This window comes from Arachis ipaensis, chromosome B3 (genome assembly GCF_059453495.1).
Source record: "Arachis ipaensis isolate K30076 ecotype BB chromosome B3, ASM5945349v1, whole genome shotgun sequence".
Classification (NCBI taxonomy): domain Eukaryota; kingdom Viridiplantae; phylum Streptophyta; class Magnoliopsida; order Fabales; family Fabaceae; genus Arachis; species Arachis ipaensis.
In genome coordinates this window covers 45,242,432-45,268,587 of record NC_142438.1, presented here as the reverse complement: position 1 = coordinate 45,268,587, position 26,156 = coordinate 45,242,432, and the positions used below count along the sequence as shown (strand labels likewise).

General features: G+C 35.3%; 2 protein-coding genes across 2 annotated transcripts; both read left to right on the top strand.

Annotated features, from left to right (window-relative positions):
* The first annotated feature begins 550 nt into the window (after nt 1-550).
* On the top strand, nt 551-19,048 carry LOC110270144 (uncharacterized). Its single transcript, XM_088507059.1, has 13 exons — nt 551-598; nt 975-1,107; nt 1,226-1,324; nt 2,596-2,651; nt 16,059-16,099; nt 17,249-17,455; nt 17,575-17,691; nt 17,773-17,894; nt 17,987-18,071; nt 18,168-18,300; nt 18,436-18,487; nt 18,729-18,838; nt 18,935-19,048. The coding sequence occupies exons 1-13, from the start codon at nt 551-553 to the stop codon at nt 19,046-19,048; spliced, it is 1,317 nt and encodes a 438-aa protein (XP_088363185.1).
* A 5,658-nt stretch (nt 19,049-24,706) lies between these two features.
* On the top strand, nt 24,707-26,118 carry LOC107633059 (uncharacterized). Its single transcript, XM_021117284.2, has 2 exons — nt 24,707-25,103; nt 25,199-26,118. Exons 1-2 carry the CDS (start codon nt 24,707-24,709, stop codon nt 26,116-26,118), a joined length of 1,317 nt encoding a protein of 438 aa, XP_020972943.2.
* The last annotated feature ends 38 nt before the right edge of the window (nt 26,119-26,156 follow it).

Genomic DNA, 26,156 nt, shown 5'->3' with positions numbered 1-26,156 from the left:
ATAGCATTTGTAATTGGCGGGAAAATATGACGGAAGCGTCCAAGCTTCGGCTTCTGGTCCTAAACAATTCATTATCTAAAGATTAGTATAAAAATCTATCATAATATATATGGTATATATATATGTGCTGCACTTAAATGCAGCCCTGACCTCACCTAAAAAGATTGATTGAGAAGCCTTGTTCTCTGCTTGAGTTTTAATCTGTATTTTTTCTGAAAACTTTTCAATCAGATAATAATATAATTCTTCAATGACTTGATTTATATGTTGAATAAATTTCACTACGAAGTTTTACAATATCATGCCCATCTTTCAAGCCAAATATAGCTCTTCCTTGAGAAGGCATATCGGAGACACAAAAACAGTTCTAAAATACATAGAAAATATTTTAGGAAACAGTTCTAAAATATACAAAAACATTTCTAAAAATACATAGAAAATAGTTCTTTTTTGCTGATTACGAATTCCTGTATGGTGGAAGAGAAGAATAGAGTTATGGCTCCACATATTTCATTTTAAGATTAAGAATAGAGATTAGATAGTAATAATAATGGTGGAAGAGAAGAAAAAGGGGATGGTCAAATGTGAGAAGAGCAAGGTATGGTGGTGATGCCCTACAAATTTGAGGCAAAATGGTAACATGGGTCTCTACTGCTTGATGAGTGGATGTGGTTATCATTGCTACAATCAAACTACTATTCTGTTTATCAAGTGGCATGTCAGAAAAGAAACAAGAAAGATCATCACAATGAAATTGGCTTTGGGTTCTCTTCCCTTCACATTGTTTTGGTTTTGGATATATAATCAAAATAAATATCACGTGTAAATCTACAGCAATTGTAGCTAGCTTAGCCAACCCTGTACTTTTTTGTCAGTAGTATTGAATTGTTGATATTAAAACGTACATAACATTCATACATATAAAGACAATGTTTGTTAATGGCCCTTGTTTTAATATCATTATACACTGATAGGCGTGGATTCATCTTCGAGCTGGAGAGCTCCCCGCATCCCACGCCGGTTCCAGTCCCAGGTGGAGGCTCTCCTCCACGGTGGCACCTCCTCTACCTGGCCCCTTTCTTTGGGGATGCATGTGCTCCTCTGACAGTAGTCGTCAGCCATCCCTTTCAGCTTTTCTCTCACGCATCCTTTTCACCGAATCACTGAGGCAACCTTCCTTCTTGATGGATCTGTTTGAATAAGTAATGATTTCTTTGAACCCTAGGAGCTTTGCTTTCTTCTCCAACTTTCGTTTCGTCTGCCGTACGAAACTGTGTCTACGAGCTGTGTTCTCCTGGGAGTTTGTTCGTCGCCGTTCATCCGGGTTATTGATTTTCCAATTTTCTGCTCAGATTCAAGATCTCAGATCAATCAATCAGGTGCATCCAAACCTATTTTCCTCTTCATCCTTTTTCTTTTTCCTTTATTGTGTCAATCCTTGTGATGAATTTTGGCATCTGTTTGACGATTGACCCAGGTTTTATTGTCTATGGTTTCTGAAATCTCTAATTGTGCAAATTCTGATGATTTTTGGTATCTGTTCTATGGTTAAGCGACATTTTATTCTCTAGGATTTGTGAAATTCCTAATCTTGCAAATTGTGATCATTTTGGGTATCTGTTCGATGTTTAACACACATGTTATTGTGTAGGATTTGTGAAATTTCTAATTTGCAAATTGTGTTTCTGACTTGGTTTTTTTGTCGGTTCATGTTCTTGGTTACATTTTTTGGGATTTGCTGTTAACCCTCATTTTGAACTCTTTATCAGATCTCCTTTTGTTACCTGTTGAATTGTTTGTAGCATGTGTGTTGTGTTTTTCATGAATATGTTTTTAATTTTTTACTTTGTGTACATTCAACAAATCCCTTGAGTTTTTAAACTATTTCCTGTATTCAGAAACTTGTTCTGTTATCTATGTTTGATGTAATATTCGCATGAAAATGTGGTCTGGATACATAATAAGGTTGTGCTGTATATTCTTCATTGGAAATTTGAAATTTGGGAATCATTATCAAGGTATGAGGTTTCAATCTCATCCCTTTCATGAATGTTGATGTCATTGAGAGATTTTTACTCATGTTTGTATATACTTTTTTTTTCCACTCATCTCCTGTTTTCAATGTATCCTTACCTAACACATTTACCAACTCTCATTGTCATGAGTAGAATTATTGTTTAGGGTAGTTGATTACTGCCTTCCCTATGGTCTTATGGCGTGTAGGTGCACTGTAGTAGGTATGGTCTCATATCTCAATTTTCATGAATATATTTTTAATTTTTTACTTTGTGTACATTCAACAAATCCCTTGAGTTTTTAAACTGTTTCCTGTATTTAGAAACTTGTTCTGTTATCTATGTTTGATGTAATATTCGCATGAAAATGTGGTCTGGATACATAATAAGGTTGTACTGTATATTCTTCATTGGAAATTCGAAATTTGGGAATCATTATCAAAGTATGAGGTTTCTTCCCTATGGTCTTATGGCGTGTAGGTGCACTGTAGTAGGTATGGTCTCATATCTCAATTTCTGGTCTCTATTTCTTGATTTATTGAAAGTTTCACTTGTTTTTCCTGTTTTTGTGTTGGTTCAGGTATAGTTGTCTCTATGCCATTGAATGGAGATGAGAATGTGGGAATGCCTATCAAGGTATGGGCTTTCTATCTAACCTATTTAGTGAGTATTGATGTGATTGATATAAATTGATTCATAGCATCTTCCTCATTGAATGAAAGATTTTTTTTTCAACTTGATGAGCGGATAATTTATACGCTTTTTGGCATTGTTTTTACATAGTTTTTAGTATGATTTAGTTAGTTTTTAGTATATTTTTATTAGTTTCTAAATAAACATCACATTTCTGGACTTTACTATGAGTTTGTGTGTTTTTCTGTGATTTCAGGTATTTTCTGGCTGAAATTGAGGGACTTGAGCAAAAACCAAATTCAGAGGCTGAAGAAGGACTGCAGATGCTGTTGGATTCTGACCTCCCGGCACTCAAAGTGGATTTTCTGGAGCTACAGAAGTCCAAATGGTGCGCTCTCAATTGTGTTGGAAAGTAGACATCCAGGGCTTTCCAGCAATATATAATAGTCCATACTTTGCCTGAGTTTAGACGATGCAAACAGGCGTTCAATGCCAGCTCTCTGCCCTATTTTGGAGTTAAACGCCAGAAACAGGTTGCAAAGCAGAGTTAAACGCCAGAAACAGGTTACAAATTGGCGTTTAACTCCAAGGAAGACCTCTACACGTGAAAGCTTCAATGCTCAGCCCAAGCACACACCAAGTGGGCCCGAAAGTGGATTTCTGCATCATTTACTTATTTTTGTAACCCTAGTAACTAGTTTAGTATAAATAAAACTTTTTACTATTGTGTTAGACATCTTTAGATCATTGTATGCGTTTAGGAGGCTGGCCATTCGGCCATGCCTGGACCATTATCACTTATGTATTTTCAACGGTAGAGTTTCTACACACCATAGATTAAGGTGTGGAGCTCTGCTGTTCCTTATGAATCAATGCAAAGCACTATTGTTTTTCTATTCAATTCGAGCCTATTTCTTCTCTAAGATACTCATTCGCATACAAGAACATGATGAATGTGATGATTATGTGATGTTCACCATCATTCTCACTTATGAACGCGTGCCTGACAAACACTTCCGTTCTACATGCAAACAAGCTTGAATGCATATCTCTTAGCCTCTTGATCTACGATCAGAGTCTTCGTGGTATAGGCTAGAATTATTGGCGGCCATTTTTGAGATCCGAAAAGTCTAAACCTTGTTTGTGGTATTCCGAGTACGATCCGGGAAGGGATGGCTGTGACGAGCTTCAAACTCGCGAGTGCTGGGCGTAGTGACATACGCAAAAGGATTACTGAATTCTATTCCAGTATGATCGAGAACTGACAAATGATTAGCCGTGCGGTGACAGCGCATTTTGGACCATTTTCACTGAGAGGACGGGATGTAGTCATTGACAACGGTGATGCCCAACATACAGCTTGCCATGGAAAGGAGTATGAAGGATTAGATGAAAGCAGTAGGAAAGCGGAAATTCAGAAGGAACTAAGCATCTCCATACGCTTATCTGAAATTATCACCAATGAATTACATAAGTATCTCTATCTTTATTTTACGTTTTATTTATCTTTTAATTATTAAAACTCTATAACCATTTGAAATCCGCCTGAATGATATTTACAAGGTGACCATGGATTGCTTCAAGCCGACAATCTCCGTGGGATCGACCCTTACTCACGTAAGGTTTATTACTTGGACGACCCAGTGCACTTGCTGGTTAGTTGTGCGAAGTTGTGACAAGGAACTAAGATTATGAACGTGCGTATTAAGTTTTCAGCGCCGTTACCAAGGAAGGAACGATCACGATTTCCCACACCACAACTCAATTGCATTCTCAGTTTTTTTTTATTATTTATGTAAAAATTATTTTATATTTCACCTCTTGAAAAGACATGGGAGTCTTTTCCTGAATTTGAGATGTTATTCACAAAGGAAGTGGCTTTGTTAGAATAAGATGGCATCACTCCACTATTTGTGTTACTAGCTCTGCCCCAAAGTTTAGTTAATTTTCACAATTTTTTCCATTCTTATTTTCTATTGATAATTAGAGAAAAAAATTATGGCATCACTCCACTATTTGTGTTTCTGGTTGCATGTGGGTTGTGTGCATGATTATGAAGGAATCGATTTTATGTCATAATCTATTTTATCAGTGGTAATGTGATTCACAAAAATTGATGTATAGCCTGTTGTTTATTTATTTATATTTTAAGTTCAACTGAATTAGATTACATTTTTCTGTTGATTGTGTTAAATTTGTTTTATATTTCAGCTGTTGGATGGACATACACCTCCTTGGCCCTAAGATAAGAGGTTCATTGAGAAAAGAATGGCCTTGTGCCAGTAAAATGACTTCATGGTGTTCTTTGTCTAACTAGCACATGTCTTTAGCCAAAGAAAAAAGTATCCAGCAGCTGGTCTTCCCATGAAAATGTGTTCTCTACACATAATAAGGTTGTGCTATATATTTTTTATTGAAAATTGGAAATTTTGGAATCATTATCAAGGTATGAGGTTTCAGTCTGATACTTTTCATGAATGTTGATGTGATTGACAGATTTTTATTCATGTTTGTGTATACTTTTGTTCCCATTTATCTGCTGTTTCGAATGTATCACTACCTAACACATTTACCAACTCTGATTGCCATCACTAGAATCATTGTTTGGGGGTAGTTGGTGACTGCCTTCCCTGTGGTCTAATGACATGTAGCTGGACTGTAGTAGGTGAGGTGTGATATCTCAATTTTTGGTCCCTATTTTTTTTATTTCTCTAAAGGTTCACTTCTTTTTCCTGTTTTTGTGTTGGTTCAGCTTTTGCTGCTATGATTAGTTGTCTATGTGCCATTGAATGGAGATGAGAATGTGGGAATTCCTATCAAGGTATGGACTTTCTATCTAACTGATGAGTGGATAATTTATACGCTTTTTGACACTGTTTTTAGTATATTTTTAGTAGAATCTGGTTACTTTTAGGGATGTTTTCATTAGTTTTTATGTTAAATTCACATTTCTGGACATTACTATGAGTTTGTGTATTTTTCTGTGATTTTAGGTATTTTCTGGCTGAAATTGAGGGACTTGAGCAAAAATCAGATTCAGAGGTTGAAGAAGGACTGCTGATGCTGTTGGATTCTGACCTCCCTGCACTCAAAGTGGATTTTCTGGAGCTACAGAACTCAAAATGGTGCACTTCCAATTGCGTTGGAAAGTAGAGATCCAGGGATTTCCAGCAATATATAATAGTCCATACTTTGGCCGAGTTTAGATGACGTAAAAGGGTGTTGAATGTCAGTTCTACGCTGCTGTCTGGAGTTAAACGCCAGAAACACGTCACAAGCCAGAGTTGAACGCCAGAAATACGTTACAAACTGGCGTTCAACTCCAAGATTGACCTCTACATGTGTAACATTCAAGCTCAGCCCAAGCACACACCAAGTGGGCTCCAGGAGTGGATTTATACATCAATTACTTACTTCTGTAAACCCTAGTAACTAGTTTAGTATAAATAGGACTTTTTACTATTGTATTAGACATATTTGGACGCCTAGTTCTTAGATCATGGGGGCTGGCCTCTCGGCCATGCCTGGACCTTCATCACTTATGTATTTTCAAACGGTAGAGTTTCTACACTCCATAGATTAAGGTGTGGAGCTCTGCTGTTCCTCAAAGATTAATGCAACGTACTACTGTTTTTCTATTCAATTCAACTTATTCCGCTTCTAAGATATTCATTCGCACTTCAACATGAATGTGATGAACGTGACAATCATCATCATTCCCCATGAACGCATGCCTGACAACCACTTCCGTTCTACCTTAGATTGAATGAGTATCTCTTGGATCTCTTAATCAGAATCTTCGTGGTGTAAGCTAGATTGATGGTGGCATTCATGAGAATCCGGAAAGTCTAAACCTTGTCTGTGGTATTCCGAGTAGAATTTCGGGATTGAATGACTGTAACGAACTTCAAACTCGCGAGTGTTGGGCGTAGTGACAGACGCAAAAGGAGGGTGAATCCTATTCCAGTATGATCGAGAACCTCAGATGATTAGCCATGCTGTGACAGAGCATTTGGACCATTTTCACAAGAGGATAGGATACAGCCATTGACAACGGTGATGTCCTTACATAAAGCCAGCCATGGAAAGGAGTAAGATTGATTGGATGAAGACAGCAGGAAAGCAGAGGTTCAGAGGAACGAATGCATCTCTATACGCCTATCTGAAATTCTAACCAATGAATTACATAAGTATTTCTATCCTTAGTTTATGTTTATTTATTATTTATTTTCGAAAACTCTATAACCTTTTGATATCCGCCTAACTGAGATTTACAAGGTGACCATAGCTTGCTTCATACCAACAATCTCCGTGGGATCGACCCTTACTCACGTAAGGTTTATTACTTGGATGACCCAATGCACTTGCTGGTTAGTTGTATCGAAGTTGTGAATAAAAAAATGATTTATTAAGATGTGCGTACAGAGTTTCTGGCACCGTTGCCTGAGATCACAATTTCGTGCACCAAGTTTTTGGCACCGTTGCCGGGGATTATTCGAGTTTGGACAACTGACGGTTCATCTTGTTGCTCAGATTAGGTAATTTTCTTTTTGTTTTATTTTCAAAAATTTTTCAAAAACCTTTCAAAAATTTCTCATCTGTTTTCGAAAAAAAAAATGTTTTCAAAAAAATATATTTTTCTTCAGAATTTTTAAGAATGAATTCTAGTGTTTCATGATGATTTGTTGAATCCTGGCTGGCTGTGAAGCCATGTCCAAATTCCTTTGGACTGAGGATTCAACTAATCACTTCAATGCATGTAATAGCATACTAAAGCTTGGCTGGCTATTAAGCCATGCCTAACCCTCGGATTGGAGCTTTAGACTAAGAATACAAGTTTCCTGGAATTCATATTAAAAAAATTTTGAAATCCTTATTTTCTTTTTCCTATATGTTTTTTCGAAAAAAAAAATATACAAAAATCCAAAAAAATTAAAAAAAATTCATAAAAATAAAAAAATATTTCATGTTTCTTGTTTGAGTCTTGAGTCAATTTTTAAGTTTGGTGTCAATTGCATACTCATCTTGCATTTTTCGAAAATTGCATTCATGCATTGCATTCATCATGATCTTCAAGTTGTTCTTGATAAACCTTCTTGATTGATCTTCATATTTTAGTGTTTTGTGTTGTATGGTGTTTTTCATATGCATTCTTGAATCCATAGAGTCTAAACATGAAAGATTTCTAAGTTTGGTGTCTTGCATGTTTTCTTTGCATTAAAAATTTTTCAAAAATATGTTCTTGATGTTCATCATGATCTTCATAGTGTTCTTGGTGTTCATCTTGACATTCATAGCATTCTTGCATGCATTCATTGTTTTGATCTAAAAATTTTCATGCATTGCATCATTTTCATGTTTTTCTCTCTCATCATTAAAAATTCAAAAATAAAAAAAATATCTTTCCCTCTTTTCTCTCATAAATTTCGAAAATTTGAGTTGAATTTTTCAAAACTTTTTAAAATCTAGTTGTTTTTATGAGTCAAATCAAATTTTCAATTTAAAAATCTTATCTTTTTCAAAATCTTTTTCAAAAATCAAATCTTTTTCATTTTTCTTATTTATTTTCGAAAATTTTAAAAATATTTTTCAAAAATCTTTTTCTTATCTTTACCACATAATTTTCAAAAATAACATCATCAATTAATGTTTTGATTCAAAAATTTTAAGTTTGTTACTTACTTGTTAAGAAAGATTCAAACTTTGAGTTCTAGAATCATATCTTGTGAGTTCTTGTGAATCAAGTCATTAATTGTGATTTTAAAAATCAAATCTTTTTCAAAACTAATTTCAATCATACCTTTTTATCTCATATTTTTAAAACATATCTTTTTCAAAAATTTGATTTTAAAATATCTTTTCTAACTTCTTATCTTCTTATCTTTTCAAAATTGATTTTCAAATTTGTTTCAACCAACTAACTAACTTTTTGTTTGTTTCTTATCTTTTTCAAAACCACCTAACTAACTCTCTCTCTCTCTCTAAATTTCGAAAATATCTTCCCTCTTTTTCAAAATTTTTTTTAATTAACTAATTATTTTAATTTTTGATTTTAATTTTCGAAAAATTACTAACCTTTTTCAAAAACTATTTTCGAAAATCACTAACTCTTTTTCAAAAATTATTTTCGAAAATTCTCTCTCTCTCTTATCTCCTTCTATTTATTTATTCATCTACTAACACTTCATCTCACCCAAATTTAAACCCCCTCTTCCATCTGTGTTCGAATTTTTTTCTTCTTCTTTTATTCTACTCACACAGGGACCTCTATACTGTGGTAAAAAGGACCCCTATTATTATTATTTTTCTGTCCCTCTTTTTCATATGAGCAGGAGCAAGGACAAGAACATTCTTGTTGAAGAAGATCCAGAACCTGAAAGGACTCTGAAGAGGAAACTAAGAGAAGCTAAATTACAACAATCCAGAGATAACCTTACAGAAATTTTCGAACAGAAAGAGGAGATGGCAGCCAAAAATAATAATAATGCAAGGAGGATGCTTGGTGACTTTAATGCACCTAATTCCAATTTACATGGAAGAAGCATCTCCATTCCTGCCATTGGAGCAAACAATTTTGAGCTGAAACCTCAATTAGTTTCTCTGATGCAGCAGAACTGCAAGTTTCATGGACTTCCATCTGAAGATCCTTTTCAGTTCTTAACTGAATTCTTGCAGATCTGTGATACTGTTAAGACTAATGAAGTAGATCCTGAAGTCTACAGGCTCATGCTTTTCCCTTTTGCTGTGAGAGACAGAGCTAGAATATGGTTGGACTCTCAATCTAAGGATAGCCTGAACTCTTGGGATAAGCTGGTCAAGGATTTCTTAGCCAAGTTCTTTCCTCCTCAAAAGCTGAGTAAGCTTAGAGTGGATGTTCAGACCTTCAGATAGAAAGAAGGTGAATCCCTCTATGAAGCTTGGGAGAGATACAAAGAACTGACCAAAAAAGTGTCATTCTGACATGCTTTCAGAATGGACCATCCTGGATATATTCTATGATGGTCTATCTGAATTGGCTAAAATGTCATTGGATACTTCTGCAGGTGGATCCATTCACCTAAAGAAAACACCTGCAGAAGCTCAAGAACTCATTGACATGGTTACTAATAACCAGTTCATGTACACTTCTGAGAGGAATCCTGTGAGTAATGGGACGCCTAAGAAGAAGGGAGTTCTTGAAATTGATACTCTGAATGCCATATTGGCTCAGAACAAAATATTGACTCAGCAAGTCAATATGATTTCTCAGAGTCTGAATGGAATGCAAGCTGCAGCCAACAGTACTCAAGAGGCATCTTCTGAAGAAGAAGCTTATGATCCTGAGAACCCTACAATAGCAGAGATAAATTACTTAGGTGAACCTTATGGAAACACCTATAACTCATCATGGAGAAATCATCCAAATTTCTCATGGAAGGATCAACAAAAGCCTCAACAAGGCTTTAATAATGGTGGAAGAAACAGGTTTAGCAATAGCAAGCCTTTTCTATCATCCACTCAGCAACAGACAGAGAACTCTGAACAAAATACCTCTAATTTAGCAAACGTAGTCTCTGATCTATCTAAGGCCACTGTAAGTTTCATGAATGAAACAAGGTCCTCCATTAGAAATTTGGAGGCACAAGTGGGCCAGTTGAGTAAAAGGATCACTGAAATCCCTCCTAGTACTCTCCCAAGCAATACAGAAGAAAATCCAAAAGGAGAGTGCAAGGCCATTGATATAACCATCATGGCCGAATCCAAGGAAGAAAGGGAGGACGTAAATCCCAGTGAGGAAGACCTCCTGGGACGTCCAGTGATCAATAAGGAGTTTCCCTTTGAGGAACCAAAGGAATCTGAGGCTCATCTAGAGACTATAGAGATTCCATTAAACCTCCTTATGCCATTCATGAGCTCTGATGAGTATTCCTCTTCTGAAGAGAATGAGGATGTTACTGAAGAGCAAGTTACCAAGTACCTTGGTGCAATCATGAAGCTGAATGCCAAATTATTTGGTATTGAGAGTTGGGAAGATGAACCTCCCTTGTTCACTAATGAACTGAGTGATCTGGATCAACTGACATTGCCTCAGAAGAGACAGGATCCTGGAAAGTTCTTAATACCTTGTATCATAAGCACCATGACCTTTGAGAAGGCTCTATGTGACCTTGGGTTAGGGATAAACCTCATGCCCCTCTTTGTAATAGAGAAACTGGAAATCTATGGGGTGCAAGCTGCTAAAATCTCATTAGAGATGGCAGACAATTCAAGAAAACAGGCTTATGGACAAGTAGAGGATGTGTTAGTAAAGGTTGAAGGCCATTACATCCCTGCTGATTTCATAGTGCTAGATACTGGGAAGGATGAGGATGAATTCATCATCCTTGGAAGACCCTTCCTAGCCACAGCAAGAGCTGTGATTGATGTTGACAGAGGGGAAATACTTAGATTTTAGTCCGGAAAATGTGAGGTTGGCGTTTAACTTGCCTGTGATGCAAGGAGATGCACGCCCCTACACTAGAAGGCTCAACTTTAATCAAAGGTTGGACCAAGTCCTCATGGACATATGTGTAGAAGGAGCTCAATGGAAGATTGACTCCAAAGGCAAGCCGGTTCAATTAAGAAGACTGGACCTCAAGCCTGTGGCTAAAGGATGGTTGGAGTTCATCCAACGCTCCATCATCCCCACTAGCAACCAATCTGAAGTTACTGTGGAGCGGGCCATCATGATTCATAGCATCATGATTGGAGAGGAAGTAGAAGTTCATGAAGTCATCTCCCTTGAATTCTACAAAATAGCCAAAAAGCCCTCTCCTGGGGCAAGGCTAGCTTTCCCTCATCTTATTTGCCATCTATGTTACTCAGCTAGAGCTTTCATAGAAGGAGACATTCCCATTGAGGAAGAGAAGCCCATCACTAAGAAAAGGATGGAGTAAGCAAGAGAGCTCATTCATGGAGCTCAAGAGGCGCATGAAGCCCATCACCATGAGATCCCGGAGATGCCTCAAATGCATTTTCCTCCACAAAAATATTGGGAGCAAATCAACACCTCCCTAGGAGAATTAAGTTCCAACATGGGACAATTAAGGGTGGAACATCAAGAGCACTCCATCATCCTTCATGAAATTAGAGAAGATCAAAAAGCAATGAGGGAGGAGCAACAAAGACAAGGAAGAGACATAGAAGAGCTCAAGGACATCATTGGTTCCTCAAGAAAGAAATGCCACCATCACTAAGGTGGACTCATTCCTTGTTCTTACATTCTCTGTTTTTCGTTTTCTCTATGTTAAGTGCTTATCCATGTTTGTGTCTTCATTACATGATCATTAGTAATTAGTAACTTTGTCTTAAAGTTATGAATGTCCTATGAATCCATCACCTCTCTTAAATGAAAAATGTTTTAATTCAAAAGAACAAGAAGTACATGAGTTTCGAATTTATCCTTGAACTTAGTTTAATTATATTGATGTGGTGACAATACTTTTTGCTTTCTGAATGAATGCTTGAACAGTGCATATGTCTTTTGAAGTTGTTGTTTAAGAATGTTAAATATGTTGGCTCTTGAAAGAATGATGATAAGGAGACATGTTATTTGATAATCTAAAAAATCATAAAAATGATTCTTGAAGCAAGAAAAAGCAGCAAAGAACAAAGCTTGCAGAAAAAAAAAAAGAAAAAAAATATAGGCGAAAAAAAATAAAAATAAAAAGCAAGCAGAAAAAGCCAAAAGCTCTTAAAACCAAGAGGCAAGAGCAAAAAGCCAATAACCCTTAAAACCAAAAGGCAAGGGTAAATAAAAAGGATCCCAAGGCTTTGAGCATCATTGGATAGGAGGGCCTAAAGGAATAAAATCCTGGCCTAAGCGGCTAAACCAAGCTGTCCCTAACTATGTGCTTGTGGCGTGAAGGCGTCAAGTGAAAACTTGAGACTGAGCGGTTAAAGTCAAGGTCCAAAGCAAAAGAAGAGTGTGCTTAAGAATCCTGGACACCTCTAATTGGGGACTTTAGCAAAGCTGAGTCACAATCTGAAAAGGTTCACCCAATTATGTGTCTGTGGCATTTATGTATTCGGTGGTAATACTGGAAAACAAAGTGCTTAGGGCCACGGCCAAGACTCATAAAATAGCTGTGTTCAAGAATCATCATACTGAACTAGGAGAATCAATAACACTATCTGAACTCTGAGTTCCTATAGATGCCAATCATTCTGAACTTCAATGGATAAAGTGAGATGCCAAAACTATTCAAGAGGTAAAAAGCTACAAGTCCCGCTCATCTGATTGGAGCTATGTTTCATTGATAGTTTGGAATTTATAGTATATTCTCTTCTTTTTATCCTATTTGATTTTCAATTGCTTGGGGACAAGCAACAATTTAAGTTTGGTGTTGTGATGAGCGGATAATTTATACGCTTTTTGGCACTGTTTTTAGTATGTTTTTAGTAGAAACTAGTTACTTTTAGGGATGTTTTCATTAGTTTTTATGTTAAATTCACATTTTTTGACTTTACTATGAGTTTGTGTGTTTTTCTGTGATTTCAGGTATTTTCTGGCTGAAATTGAGGGACTTGAGAAAAAATCAGATTCAGAGGTTGAAGAAGGACTGCTGATGCTATTGGATTATGACCTCCCTGCATTCAAAGTGGATTTTCTGGAGCTACAGAACTCAAAATGGCGCGCTTCCAATTGCGTTGGAAAGTAGACATTCAGAGCTTTCCAGCAATATATAATAGTTTATACTTTGGCCGAGTTTATATGACGTAAAAGGGCGTTGAACACCAGTTCTACGCTGCTGTCTGGAGTTAAACGCCAAAAACACGTCACAAGCTAGAGTTGAACGCCAGAAATACGTTACAAACTGGCGTTCAACTCCAAGATTGACCTCTACACGTGTAACATTCAAGTTCAGCCCAAGCACACACCAAGTGGGCCCCGGGAGTGGATTTATACATCAATTACTTACTTCTATAAACTCTAGTAACTAGTTTAGTATAAATAGGACTTTTTACTATTGTATTAGACATCTTTGGACGCCTAGTTCTTAGATCATGGGGGCTGGCCTCTCGGCCATGCCTGGACCTTCATCACTTATGTATTTTCAAACGGTAGAGTTTCTACACTCCATAGATTAAGGTGTGGAGCTCTGCTGTTCCTCAAAGATTAATGCAAAGTACTACTATTTTTCTATTCAATTCAACTTATTCCGCTTCTAAGATATTCATTCGCACTTCAACATGAATGTGATGAACGTGACAATCATCATCATTCCCCATGAACGCATGCCTGACAACCACTTCCGTTCTACCTTAGATTGAATGAGTATCTCTTGGATCTCTTAATCAGAATCTTCGTGGTGTAAGCTAGATTGATGGTGGCATTCATGAGAATCCGGAAAGTCTAAACCTTGTCTGTGGTATTCCGAGTAGGATTCCGGGATTGAATGACTGTGACGAACTTCAAACTCGCGAGTGCTGGGCGTAGTGACAGACGCAAAAGGAGGGTGAATCCTATTCCAGTATGATCGAGAACCTCAGATGATTAGCCATGTTGTGACAGAGCATTTGGACCATTTTCACAAGAGGATAGGATGCAGTCATTTGCAAGGGTGATGCCTCCAGACGATTAGCCATGCAGTGACAGCGCATTGGACCATTTTCCAGAGAGGATTAAAAGTAACCATTGACAACGGTGATGTCCTTACATAAAGCCAGCCATGGAAAGGAGTAAGATTGATTAGATGAAGACAGTAGAAAAGCAGAGGTTCAGAGGAACAAATGCATCTCTATACGCTTATCTGAAATTCTAACCAATGAATTACATAAGTATTTCTATCCTTAGTTTATGTTTATTTATTATTTATTTTCGAAAACTCCATAACCTTTTGATATCCACCTGCCTGAGATTTACAAGGTGACCATAGCTTGCTTCATACCAACAATCTCCGTGGGATCGACCCTTACTCACGTAAGGTTTATTACTTGGACAACCCAGTGCACTTGTTGGTTAGTTGTATCGAAGTTGTGAATAAAAAAATGATTTATTAAGACGTGCGTACAGAGTTTCTGGCGTCGTTGCCTGAGATCACAATTTCGTGCACCACTAACCTATTTGGTGAGTAGTGATGTGATTTATATGAATTGATTCATAGCTTCTTCCTCATTAAATGAAAGATTTGGTTATTCAATTTTTTTGTGGGTTCATCTTCTTGGTTACAATTTTTGGGAGTTGGTGTTAACTTTCAATTTGAACTCATTATCAGATCTCCTTTTTGTTACCTGTTAAATTGTTTGTTGCATGTGTTTTGTGTTTTTCATGAATATATTTTTAATTTTTTAGTTTCTTTATGTTCAACAAATCCTTTGAGTTTTTAAACTGTTTTCTGTATTCAGAAACATGTCCCGTTATCTATGTTTGATGTAGTATTCGCATGAAAATGTGGTCTGGATACATAATAAGGTTGTGCTGTATATTCTTCATTTGATAATTCAAAATTTGGGAATCATTATCAACGTATGAGGTTTCAATCTCATTCCTTCCATGAATGTTGATGTCATTGAGAGATTTTTACTCATGTTTGTCTATACTTTTTTTCCCACTCATCTACTGTTTTGAATGTATCCTTACCTAACCAATTTATACCAATTCTCATTGTCATGAGTAGAATCATTGTTTGGGGTATTTGATTACTGCCTTCCCTTTAGTCTTATGACGTGTAGGTGCACTGTAGTAGGTGTGGTCTCATATCTCAATTTCTGGTCCCTATTTCTTGATTTCTTGAAAGTTTGAGTTGTTTTTACTGCTTTTTGTGTTGGTTCAGGGTTTACTCCTATGATTAGTTGTCTCTATGCCATTGAATGGAGATGAGAATGTGGGAATACCTATCAAGGTATAGGCTTTCTATCTAACCTATTTGGTGAGTGGTGATGTGATTGATATGAATTGATTCATAGCTTTTTCCTCATTGAATGAAAGATTTGGTTATTCAACTCAATTTTATTCTCATTTTTTTTAATTATTTATGTAAAAATTATTTTGTATTTCACCTCTTGAAAAGACATGGGGTTTTTGTGCTGAATTTTTGATGTCATTCACAAAGGAAGTGGCTTTGTTAGAATAAGATGGTATCACTCCACTATTTGTATTACTAGGTTTGCCCCAAAGTTTAACTAATTTTTACAATTTTTTCCATTCTTATTTTCTATTGATAATTAGAGAAAAAATGATGGCATACTCCACTATTTGTGTTTCTGGTTGCATGTGGGTTGTCTGGATGATTATGAAGGAATGAGTTTTGTACCTAATCTATTCTATCAATGGTGATGTGATTCACAAAAATTGATGTGTAGCCTGTTGTTTATTTATTTCTTTTTTAAGTTCAACTGAATTGGATTACATTTTTCTATTGATTGTGTTAAATTTGTTTTATACTTCAGCTGTTGGATGGACATACACCTCCTTGTCCTCAAGTTAAGAGGTTCATTGAGAAAATAATGCCCTTGTGCAAGTAGAATGGGTTCATGTTATTGTTTGTCTAACTACCACATGTCGTTAGCCAAAGAAAAAACTATCCAGCAGCTGGTCTTCCCATGAAAATGTGTTTTCCACACATAATAAGGTTGTGCTATATATTCTTTATTGGAAATTGGAAATTTGGGAATCATTATGAAGGTATGAGGTTTCATTATCATCCATTTCATGAATGTGATGTGATTGACAGATTTTTATTCATGTTTGTTTATACTTTTGTTCCCATTTATCTGATGTTTCCAATATATCCCTACCTAAGACATTTACCAACTCTCATTGCCATCACTAGAATCATTGTTGAGGGTAGTTGGTGACTGCCTTCCCTATGGTCTAATGACATGTAGCTGCATTGTAGTAGGTGTGGTGTGATATCTCAATTTTTGGTCCCTATTTTTTTATTTCTCGAAAGTATCACTTCTTTTTCCTGTTTTTGTGTTGTTTCAGCTTTTGCTGCTATGATTAGTTGTCTATGTGCCATTAAATGAAGATGAGAATGTGGAAATGCCTATCAAGGTATGGGCTTTCTATCTAACCTATTTGGTGAGTGGTGATGTGATTGATATGAATTGATTCATAGCTTCTTCCTTATTAAATGAAAAATTTGGTTATTCAACTCCATTACCCTCCATTTCCCTCCTCAATTTGATTTGAATTAAAAAAGGTGAGATTGTGTCCTGGATTTTTTCTATAAAAGGATGGTTGGTGAAGCACATTGAATGCACAAACATTCTGATGTGTTGTATTTGCTCCTAAGCTATATTTATTTCAGAATTTTACTGTTTACATTTTGATCTATTTCATCAAGTCTCTTTATCTCCTTTCTTTTTACTGCAATGCCTCCTCCATTTGATATGATTTCTAAGATGCATCCTCCTAGAGAGGCTTGGAGGCTGAAAGTTAGGGTTCTAAGGGTTTGGGTTGTACCTTCTTTTGGTAACCATGAGGTTCCTAACTCAATGGAGATGATTCTCCTTGATGAGCATGTTAGCCCTTATTAGCTTCTCTTTTAAATATGGTCTTACTTGCTGTTTTTTAAGTTTTCAACTTTAAATTATGTGTTTCATTAATCTGATTTGTTCTTTTGTTCGATTTATAGTATGGAAAAATTCAAGCTACAGTCAAAAAACCACTCCTTAATAGGTCATATAGTTGAAGGACAAGTTTATAGAATGGCATATTTTACTGTTGTGTCAAATCGTGGTAGTTATAGAGCAACTTCTCATGAATTCAAATTGCTTTTTCTTCACCGAATCACTGTTGTAGCTGTTGATGAAGATGTTATCCCTAAGACTTGTTTCAACATGTTTACTTTTTCTGAGCTGCTAAACATGACCCAAGATTATGATTTTTTAGTTGATGTGTATATCTTCCTGCTTTTCTGTTATTGAAGTTTTTTTAACAAATCCTTTGAATAGTTAATAGGTTGTGTTTATTTGGAATAGATGTCATTGGTCTTTTAACTTCAGTCGGAGAAGAGAAAGAATATGCAAAAGAGGGGAAAATTGTGAAAATGATTGCATTGGAATTAACTTCAAAAGAGTATGTTCATTAAGTCTTTATCTTTTAATTATCTTTTTTGCTTATTTTCTGTTTGATTCTTTGTCATCTTTTGAGTTTCAGTCTTACAGTGCGATGTGCATTGTTTGGGGATTATGTTAATCAAGTAAATCATTTCCTTGGCTCTGGCTATGTGGAGCAACCTGTTGTAGTCATTCAACTTGCAAAAGTGAAGTTCTTTAGGGGTATGTTGTTGTTTTTTTCTGTACATCTCATGGCTGCTCTAGGTGTTGTCTCCAATAAAATTTTGCTAGACTCTTTCTTTGTTGCTGTGTAGGTCAAGTAGGTCTTCAAAATGTGATGTATGCCACTCAAATGTTATTTAATCCTAATATTTCTGAAGTTGTTGAATTCAGACAGAGGTTAGCATGCTTTATTTTGTTGATGTTTATTGTATTCTTTATTTACAAGCAATCTGGAGTAACAAGTACAACTATTTGCATTAATTTTTTTTTTAGTATGATTGAGCAAGGTGTCAATGGTACCCAGCCACTGTTTATTGCAAATGAGGGTAAAGTTCTCTCCTTGGAAGATGATTTCATGCGTTTAACTAGAAAATGCACTATTGAAGAGCTTCAAGATAACAATCAGGTTATCTTCTTTTGAGTTAGTTGTGTTTCTGTTTGTTTTATACACAAATGAAGCGAAGAAGAAAATCAAACAAGAATTTCCAGATCTATTTTTTCATTCATGTTGTTAATTAACTCTGAAATGCTCATTGGATAGGAGGGTTCTTTTATCATTTTTGGTGCAATCCAAGGTATTGTTGAGGATGAAGGTTGGTGGTATTCTGCTTGTGTGTGTGGAAAGGGTATCTATCCTTAAAATGGTGCATATTACTGTGATTTTTGTTTGAAGCACATAACTAATGTCACTCCAAGGTCAGAAATTTTGTTAAAAATGTCTTCTCATTTTGTAGAGTGGATTGTTTATAAAAATAAGGTTTCTTGGTATTATTTATTTGAATGATTGTGTTCCCCTTTTTTTTTCTCTTTGCAGATTTAAAATTAAAATAACAGTTGAAGATCATATTGGGGAGGGTATTTTCCTTCTCTTTGATCGTGAGGCTTCTTATTTGCTTAAGAAATCATGTGCTGACTTGTTTACTGAGGTTCAAAGAGATGCAAGTGTATGTTGTTAGTTTTCTTTTATGTGTTGTTCACTTTATGGGATGCCATATTTCTTATTCAAACTCTATATTTCTTATGTATTACTTTCAAAATAGCTTATATGTGGGGATACTTATCCTCTCATATTCCAAGGGCTCATTGGAAAGAAGTTGCTGCTCAAGGTTGATACCAAAGGTGTCCCACATGATACATTTTATGGGACTTTCTGAGTTAGGAGAATTTGTGATGATTCCACCATTATTGCGATGTTTGAACTTCCCAATTATGATGCTGATGACGAGTCTACTCCAAAAAAGGTTAGATATACATACAAATATTTTTAGATCCTGTTAATTCATCATTAATTTCTTATTTTTTATTTGTTTATTGTGCTGTGGTGAATTTCTGTTATGGTCTTATGTATTTTTAAACTCTTATGGCATATGAATAGGAGCATGATTTACACAAATCTGTTCTTTGTGGAAAAGTGGATGTTGGTATTAAGAAGGAGTCTTCGGATAGTTTTATCAAAAGTGAGAAAGATGCTGGTGAGTGTTCTGGGATTTTGTGTAAATCCCCCGTTCTTATAGATTTTTTGGCTGAAAAATAGCCTGTTGTTTCTGGAGGGACTGAGTTTGTTGGCTTAATTGATGGTGAACATGGAAAAGAATAGAAAACACCCAGCAATGATACTGTTAGTGATGATTTTTCTGCTAAACTGGATATATTGCTTAGCTCAGCAAAAAAAGAAACTCAGGTGCTGATGTATAATATTTTTTTTCTCATTCCTATGTGTGCTGTTTCTAATTGTATTTTGCATTCTTGAGTGAGTTTCATATGTTTTTTTAATTTCTTTGTCATAGGAGGTGTTGTCCCATGTTCTTGAAGCATCTTCGCAATATGGAGAGAAGCTTACCCATGAAAATCATGTTGTCACCTCCAAGGGTAAGAGGAATTTGAATCCTCAATTTGAAGAGGCTGCTGTTGATGCAGATGGGCGTGGGTTCAAGGTTGCCAAGGTTAATGGAGTTTGATTGAAGGTGTGGAATTGAGCTGCTGTGTCTAGGTGTAGGTGTCTTATATAGTGTATCTATAAGTATTTAGGAAGGCTTGTGATTCCAAATAGATGGACATGTAATCATGCTGGCAGGATGGTATTTTGATTTGACTTTTTTGGATTGTGTCCAACAAATAGGATTGTCAGATATAGAGATTTTCCTTTTGTGATGGCTCGGGTAATGTGCCAAGTAGGTCTATTCTCAACTCCTCCTTTTGTAATAGTGACTTTGCTAGGGATTGGACACATTTTCAATGTTGTACCATCTTTAGGTTACATACTAGGATATGTGGTCAGATGTTGGAATCCTCCTTATCATAAGGGAGATAGCCATATGTAATTGTGTATATCACTATCAATCAATATTTTAATGAAATGCAGCAGTTCTTATTTGTATTTGTTTATTGTTGTACAACTTTATCTTTTCATGTTGATTAGTTATTGGTGTTCATTATAATACTTTATTTCTTTGATTTTTTGCGTTATCAAAGGTGTGCATGGTTATATGAGTTCTTTGTTGGTGTGTTTCACAACTTTTGCCCCCATCCATCCCCCTCCTCCTCCCCGCTTTTTTTTTTCATCTGTTGCTTATAGGAACTTAACGATGTGCATGTCTTTTTACAATGAATTAGGGGTACTTCTTGTCTTTTATGTTTCAACCTTTTGTTCTGTTTAGTACGAGTAACAAAGATGTCTCATAACTCTGTTCGTGCTAGAGAGTATAGGTGAAATTTTTTGAAAAGAAAGCGAACATAAAGTCACCATCGAAATGCAAGAGGTCAGTACTTAATTAACTTTCATGATACTTTTAGTGTTTTATACTCCAATTTTCAGTGATTTGATATCTATGCGACTGTTTGTAATTTTTTTTGTTTTGTTTTGTAATGCTTTAGAGGTCCTTGATTCCTCGATGCCTGCTCTCTCTTTGAATGATTATATGGGTAATTTTTATTGCTCTATTTATATTTTTGTAGTCAATCTTTGTGTTTCTAATAATTTATCTGTTTATTTTATATGTTTTCAATGTCTCTATTTCTTCTTATGTTTTAGAAAATTTATTTGAGGTGTCCCAAAATGTTAATCAGAGTTCAAATCTTATTTTGTCAGGTATAATAATATCTTTAAGTATTTTATCCCCGTTCGATTTTTTTTGTTAAATTATATTTTAAGTTTCTTTGGTTTATATCTAATAGCAAGTGTATTTAAGTCATTTATTATTGTTTTTTATGCTATTACACCTAAAAGGGTTATTTTAACTATTTGTAGCCCAGAAAATTTCTAATTAAACATATGTCTAGACTTCTGTACTTGGTCTCTTTTTAATTTGACAACTCAATTAATATTTGTAGAATCAAATGTGATTTAATAATTCTAGATATGATTTAAAGTAATTATAATAACCCTAAATTGTGATAAGTTGTTATTAAATTAGGTAACATAATCGTGAAATTGTTTAGTTGTTGTTGTTTACATGGCTGAAAGTTATTCAAATAGTTAATAATTGATTCAAAGCGCATAGTTATTGAAGGTAATTAGATTAGTTACCGTAAGCCTGACCAGTTGTCGCATGTGGTAAACATAATTAATGCCATTATAAAATTCTTTATTGAATCGTTTAGATCAGTAGATAGGTTTAATTTATATAGTTCTTTCAAACATACACAAGGACTAGAGGTTATTAAATTATTTAATTAGTGTTTATTTTTGTCTTGAACAATATGAAAAGTTTGTTGGTTATGTGATTGGAATCACGTAATTAGTTAATTAGTTAACTTTTCTAGCTAAATAATAGACTAAGGGTATTTGTTAAAAGTTTCTTAGTTTTATGTGTAGTTCTCAGAACTGAATTGGTGATCGAACCAGTCAGGTTACCGTGTCACTGGTTCACTGGTTCCACCGGTGAGTCACTGGTTGAACCGATAGAACCGGTCGTACGTCAATAAAAGATATAAAATAGTAAAAAATTGAATAAAGTGACAATTAGGTCCATCCTTAAAATTTTCTACTTCAAATTAATTAGCCCTTGAAAAAAAATTAAATAAAGTGACAATTAATAATTCTATAAATTCTAAAGAGTTAAAAAAATTTAGTATAAAACTAAAATTAAATTAAATAAATATAAAATAATTCAGTTGTGTATGTATATAATATATAGAATAATCAGGAGGTAGATTTTCAAATTAACACAACAACTTGGTGGTATCCCTTATGCTTGCCTAGCAAGGAGACATGGGTTCAATACCCATTGCAAGCATTTTTGAATATTTGATCCAATATTCAAATGCTACTGGAACACCCAAGACTTGCATTTGTTGTCAGCACCATAGGACTAGCCTGTTCACGGATTGGATCGAACTGGCCAGTTTTGGTCGGTTTTGTCCGGTTTGTGAAGAACCGGCCGGTTTTAAACGGTTCACATCCTTTTTCGGTTCAAATCTAAACCCGACCCGGCTAGACTACCAGTTTGACTGGTTCGTCGGTTTTCCAGTCAAATCGGCAGGTCCGGTCCAGTTCTTATAGCTATGGTTTTATGTCATAATCAGTAGTTCTACATTAAAAAAAAGGTTTCATTATTTTGTCCATTCCTTTAATTTTTGCAAATCTTCTATTAGTTCCATATAAATATTTTTTCTTTTAGTTCTCTTTGTCAAAAAAAATTTTTTTTTCAGTTTCTTCAATTATGCCTCTGTCGATAGTGATTTGGTCAATTGTATGACGAGCTATTTACAATAAATAATATGATGCATGGATTGAAGTAAGAGAAAAAGAAAGCCTTAGTCGCCAATTAAGAAAAAAAATTGTGCAATGACTCAATTAAAGTTAAAAACAAAAATATGTGCACTTGTTCTAAAATTTTACAAAATTCTAAGGACCAATTGAGTCATTAGCGTCTAAAAAAATACAAAATGATTCTAATAGTAATTTAGATTATTTAATTTGGACGTTCATAGTTAGTATCAGTGATTAAAATAATAAAACAAAGTCTATTCTAATGTTAACAAAAATGAAATTGTTCTTGAATATGCATTTAGGTTTATTTATATTTACTTAGTTGATAAATGAATGTTTAATTTTTATTGATTTTCATAGGTTATTATATTTGTAATGTTTAGCTTACATGTTCATTATTAGATAATTAATTGATTTTTTATTTCATGATTAATTTTTGTTTATATTTGGTTGTCGAATATATCTTTACATAAGTTTGTCTTATTTTAAATCAAAATAGATGATATAGACCAATCAGAAATATATGATCCTTCCATAAATTCATTCAGTCAAGTTAATTCTGTTATTGATCATCCTCTGTTCTTGCAAAGTGAGATAAAAGGTACGCTCTCTTTCTTAAATCATATATTATTCAAGAATAGTAAAATAGAATCCTTATTTATTTAGTGCTAAAACATCCCATTGTGATTATGTCATGAGATGTTATGCAGTTAGTGTAAAATAAAAATAGTGTTTTGTGATATATTTTTCTCACAACATTCAAACGAGTCAAGTATTTAGTCTATATTATATCTTTATGCTAATGGTTTATTCATGTTGTGTTGAATCTATTTCGTGTCATATAATTCAGATGAGGTTCTTTTATTGTTGTGTATATTTTTCTTGATTTTATGTTTACCAGGTTGCCTTGATGTTGGTGACCCTAACTATGAATGTTCAATTTGTGGCGCGTGTTTCTGGGTATTAAAACGTGTTGAAAGAGATTCTACAGTTAATCGTCCTATTTTTATTGTTTGTTGCTCAAAGGGAAAAATTCAGTTACCTTATCTCCAAAAGCCCCTAGATCTGTTATATGATTTGATCAATGGACATGATAGCAAGAGTTTGTACTTCCAAAAAAATATTCGATCTTATAACAGTATGTTTGCCTTCACGTCTCTTGGCGGTAAGGTATTGGATTCAGTGAATGATGGGAGGGGTCTACCGCAGTTTATAATAAGTGGTCAAAATTATCATCGGATTGGAAGTTTGCTTCTAGATGCTGGTGAGAAGCCTAAATTTGCGCAGTTATACATATACGACACTCAGCATGAGATAATGCATAGGCAGCGAATCTTTGGGTATGTGTGTTTGAAACTTTGTTGTTTAACCTTTTTGTTGTATTTTCCCGATGTTTTATTGTTATCTGTATTGGAAAACAGGTTTATAGCTGTGACTTCATAGTTATACTGTGTTTTGTTCCAGTTATAATATGCTATTAGTCATTTTTTGCTAATAATTATATATCAAAATATGTTACAATTGTATTCTGTGTGGTTTTTAAATATATTTTTTGTGGTTAATATATATTTGTTTTAGGCAAACATCTGAGATAGATAAAGAATTGATAATTGAGTTGTTGCAAATGATCGATACTCATAATGTCATAGCACAGTCATTTCGAAGAGTTAGAGAATTCTATCAGTGTCATCCATCTGAGATTTTCTCATTGAAGTTGTATTCGCAACGGAACGTTGATCGAAGAATGTACAGTGCTCCCTCTTGCAATGAAGTTGCTGCTTTGATTGTTGGAGATTTTGATTCGTCGGACCATGGTCGTGACATTATTGTTCGATCTACTGGTGGTCGGTTGCAACGTATATATGAAACTCATGCTCTGTATTGGCCCTTACAGTATCCTCTGTTGTTTCCATATGGCGAGGATGGTTATCAGGTGAACATTGGTTATCGAGGTGAACAGCTTGGATATGTTCCTGGAAGGAGAACAAGAGTTTCCCTCAAGAAATTCATATGTTTTCGTCTCCAGATTAGGGAGCACGAAGATGGAATTATTCACAAGTGTAGGCGGTTGTTTCAATAATTTGTTGTTGATTGTTTCACCATGATTGAGTCCCAGAGGTTGTATGAGATTAGAATGAAGCAAAGTACAATTAGAGGAGAAGTCCTTCAAGGAATAGAGGAGGCTATGTGTCATGGCGATGACGAAGCTTCTTCAATTGGGACACGAATCATTTTGCCTTCCTCCTTCACTGGTGGTAGACGTTATATGTTTAACCGTTGTCAGGATGCCATGGCGATTTGTAAACATTTTGGGTATCCAGATTTATTCCTCACTATTATGTGTAATCCAAATTGGCCTGAGTTTCAGCGGTTCATGGAGCGAGAGCAAATTCCCATCGCTGATCGTCCTGATATCTCTTGTCGTGTCTTTCATGCCAAGTTGAAGTGCCTCCTTAGCGATCTCAAGGAAGGTGTGTTTTTTGGTCCACTTAATGCAGGTATGTTCTTTTCTCGCTTAGCATTTCAATTTCTGTCTGTCGTCTTCAGACATGTAGTTGTCTGGCTTCTTTAGGATGTTTTTTGTATTTTTTAGGTATGTATACTATTGAGTTCCAAAAAAGAGGTCTACCGCATACACACATGTTACTCTGGCTTAACGGGGAAAGCAACTTACAAAGTGTTGAAATTGTTGATGAATTCATTTGTGCCGAGCTACCCAATCCCCAGAAATTTCCATCTCTTTATAATGTCGTCACCAAGTACATGATCCATGGTCCCTGTGGTCGACTTAGACCGAGTTCTCCTTGCATGAAAGATGGTAAGTGCTCAAAATTTTATCCGAAAAGATTCGTTGACCAAATGAGCTTTGATGAAGATGGCTATCCAATATATAGACGTCGTAATATGGGTGTCACAGTGAAGATCAACGATGTCGATATCGACAACAGATTTGTTGTGCCCTATAATCTACTATTGTTAATGAAATATCAAGCTCACATAAATCTCGAGTTCTGTAACAAGTCAAACGTCATTAAGTATCTTTTTAAGTATGTTAATAAGGGTCCGGATCGGGTGACTGTAACTGTTGGAGAAACATATGATGTTGGTGAATCTTCTCAGGTGGTTGATGAGATCAAACAGTATTACGATTGTCGTTATTTGTCATCGTCTGAATCCATGTGGAGAATTTTTGCTTACGATATTCATCAAAGATGGCCGTCGGTACAGAGGTTGACTTTTCACTTGCCGAACCAGCAACATGTTGTATTCGATGATGCTGATAGCACTACTCATGTTTATTTGCGCAACAAAGATTTGCTGACGATGTTTACGGGTTGGATGATGGCCAACAGGCGGTTCTCGGAGGGGCGGTCTATAACATATGTTGAATATCCAGGAAAACTTGTCTATTGTTTGAGGAGCAGGGAGTGGAAGCCAAGACAGAGGGGATTCTCAATTGGAAGATTGAGTTTTGCTCATCCCTCATCTGGTGAACTTTTCTACATGAGTTGAATGTGCAGAGAGGTTGTATAGGTTTTCGAAGTATAAGA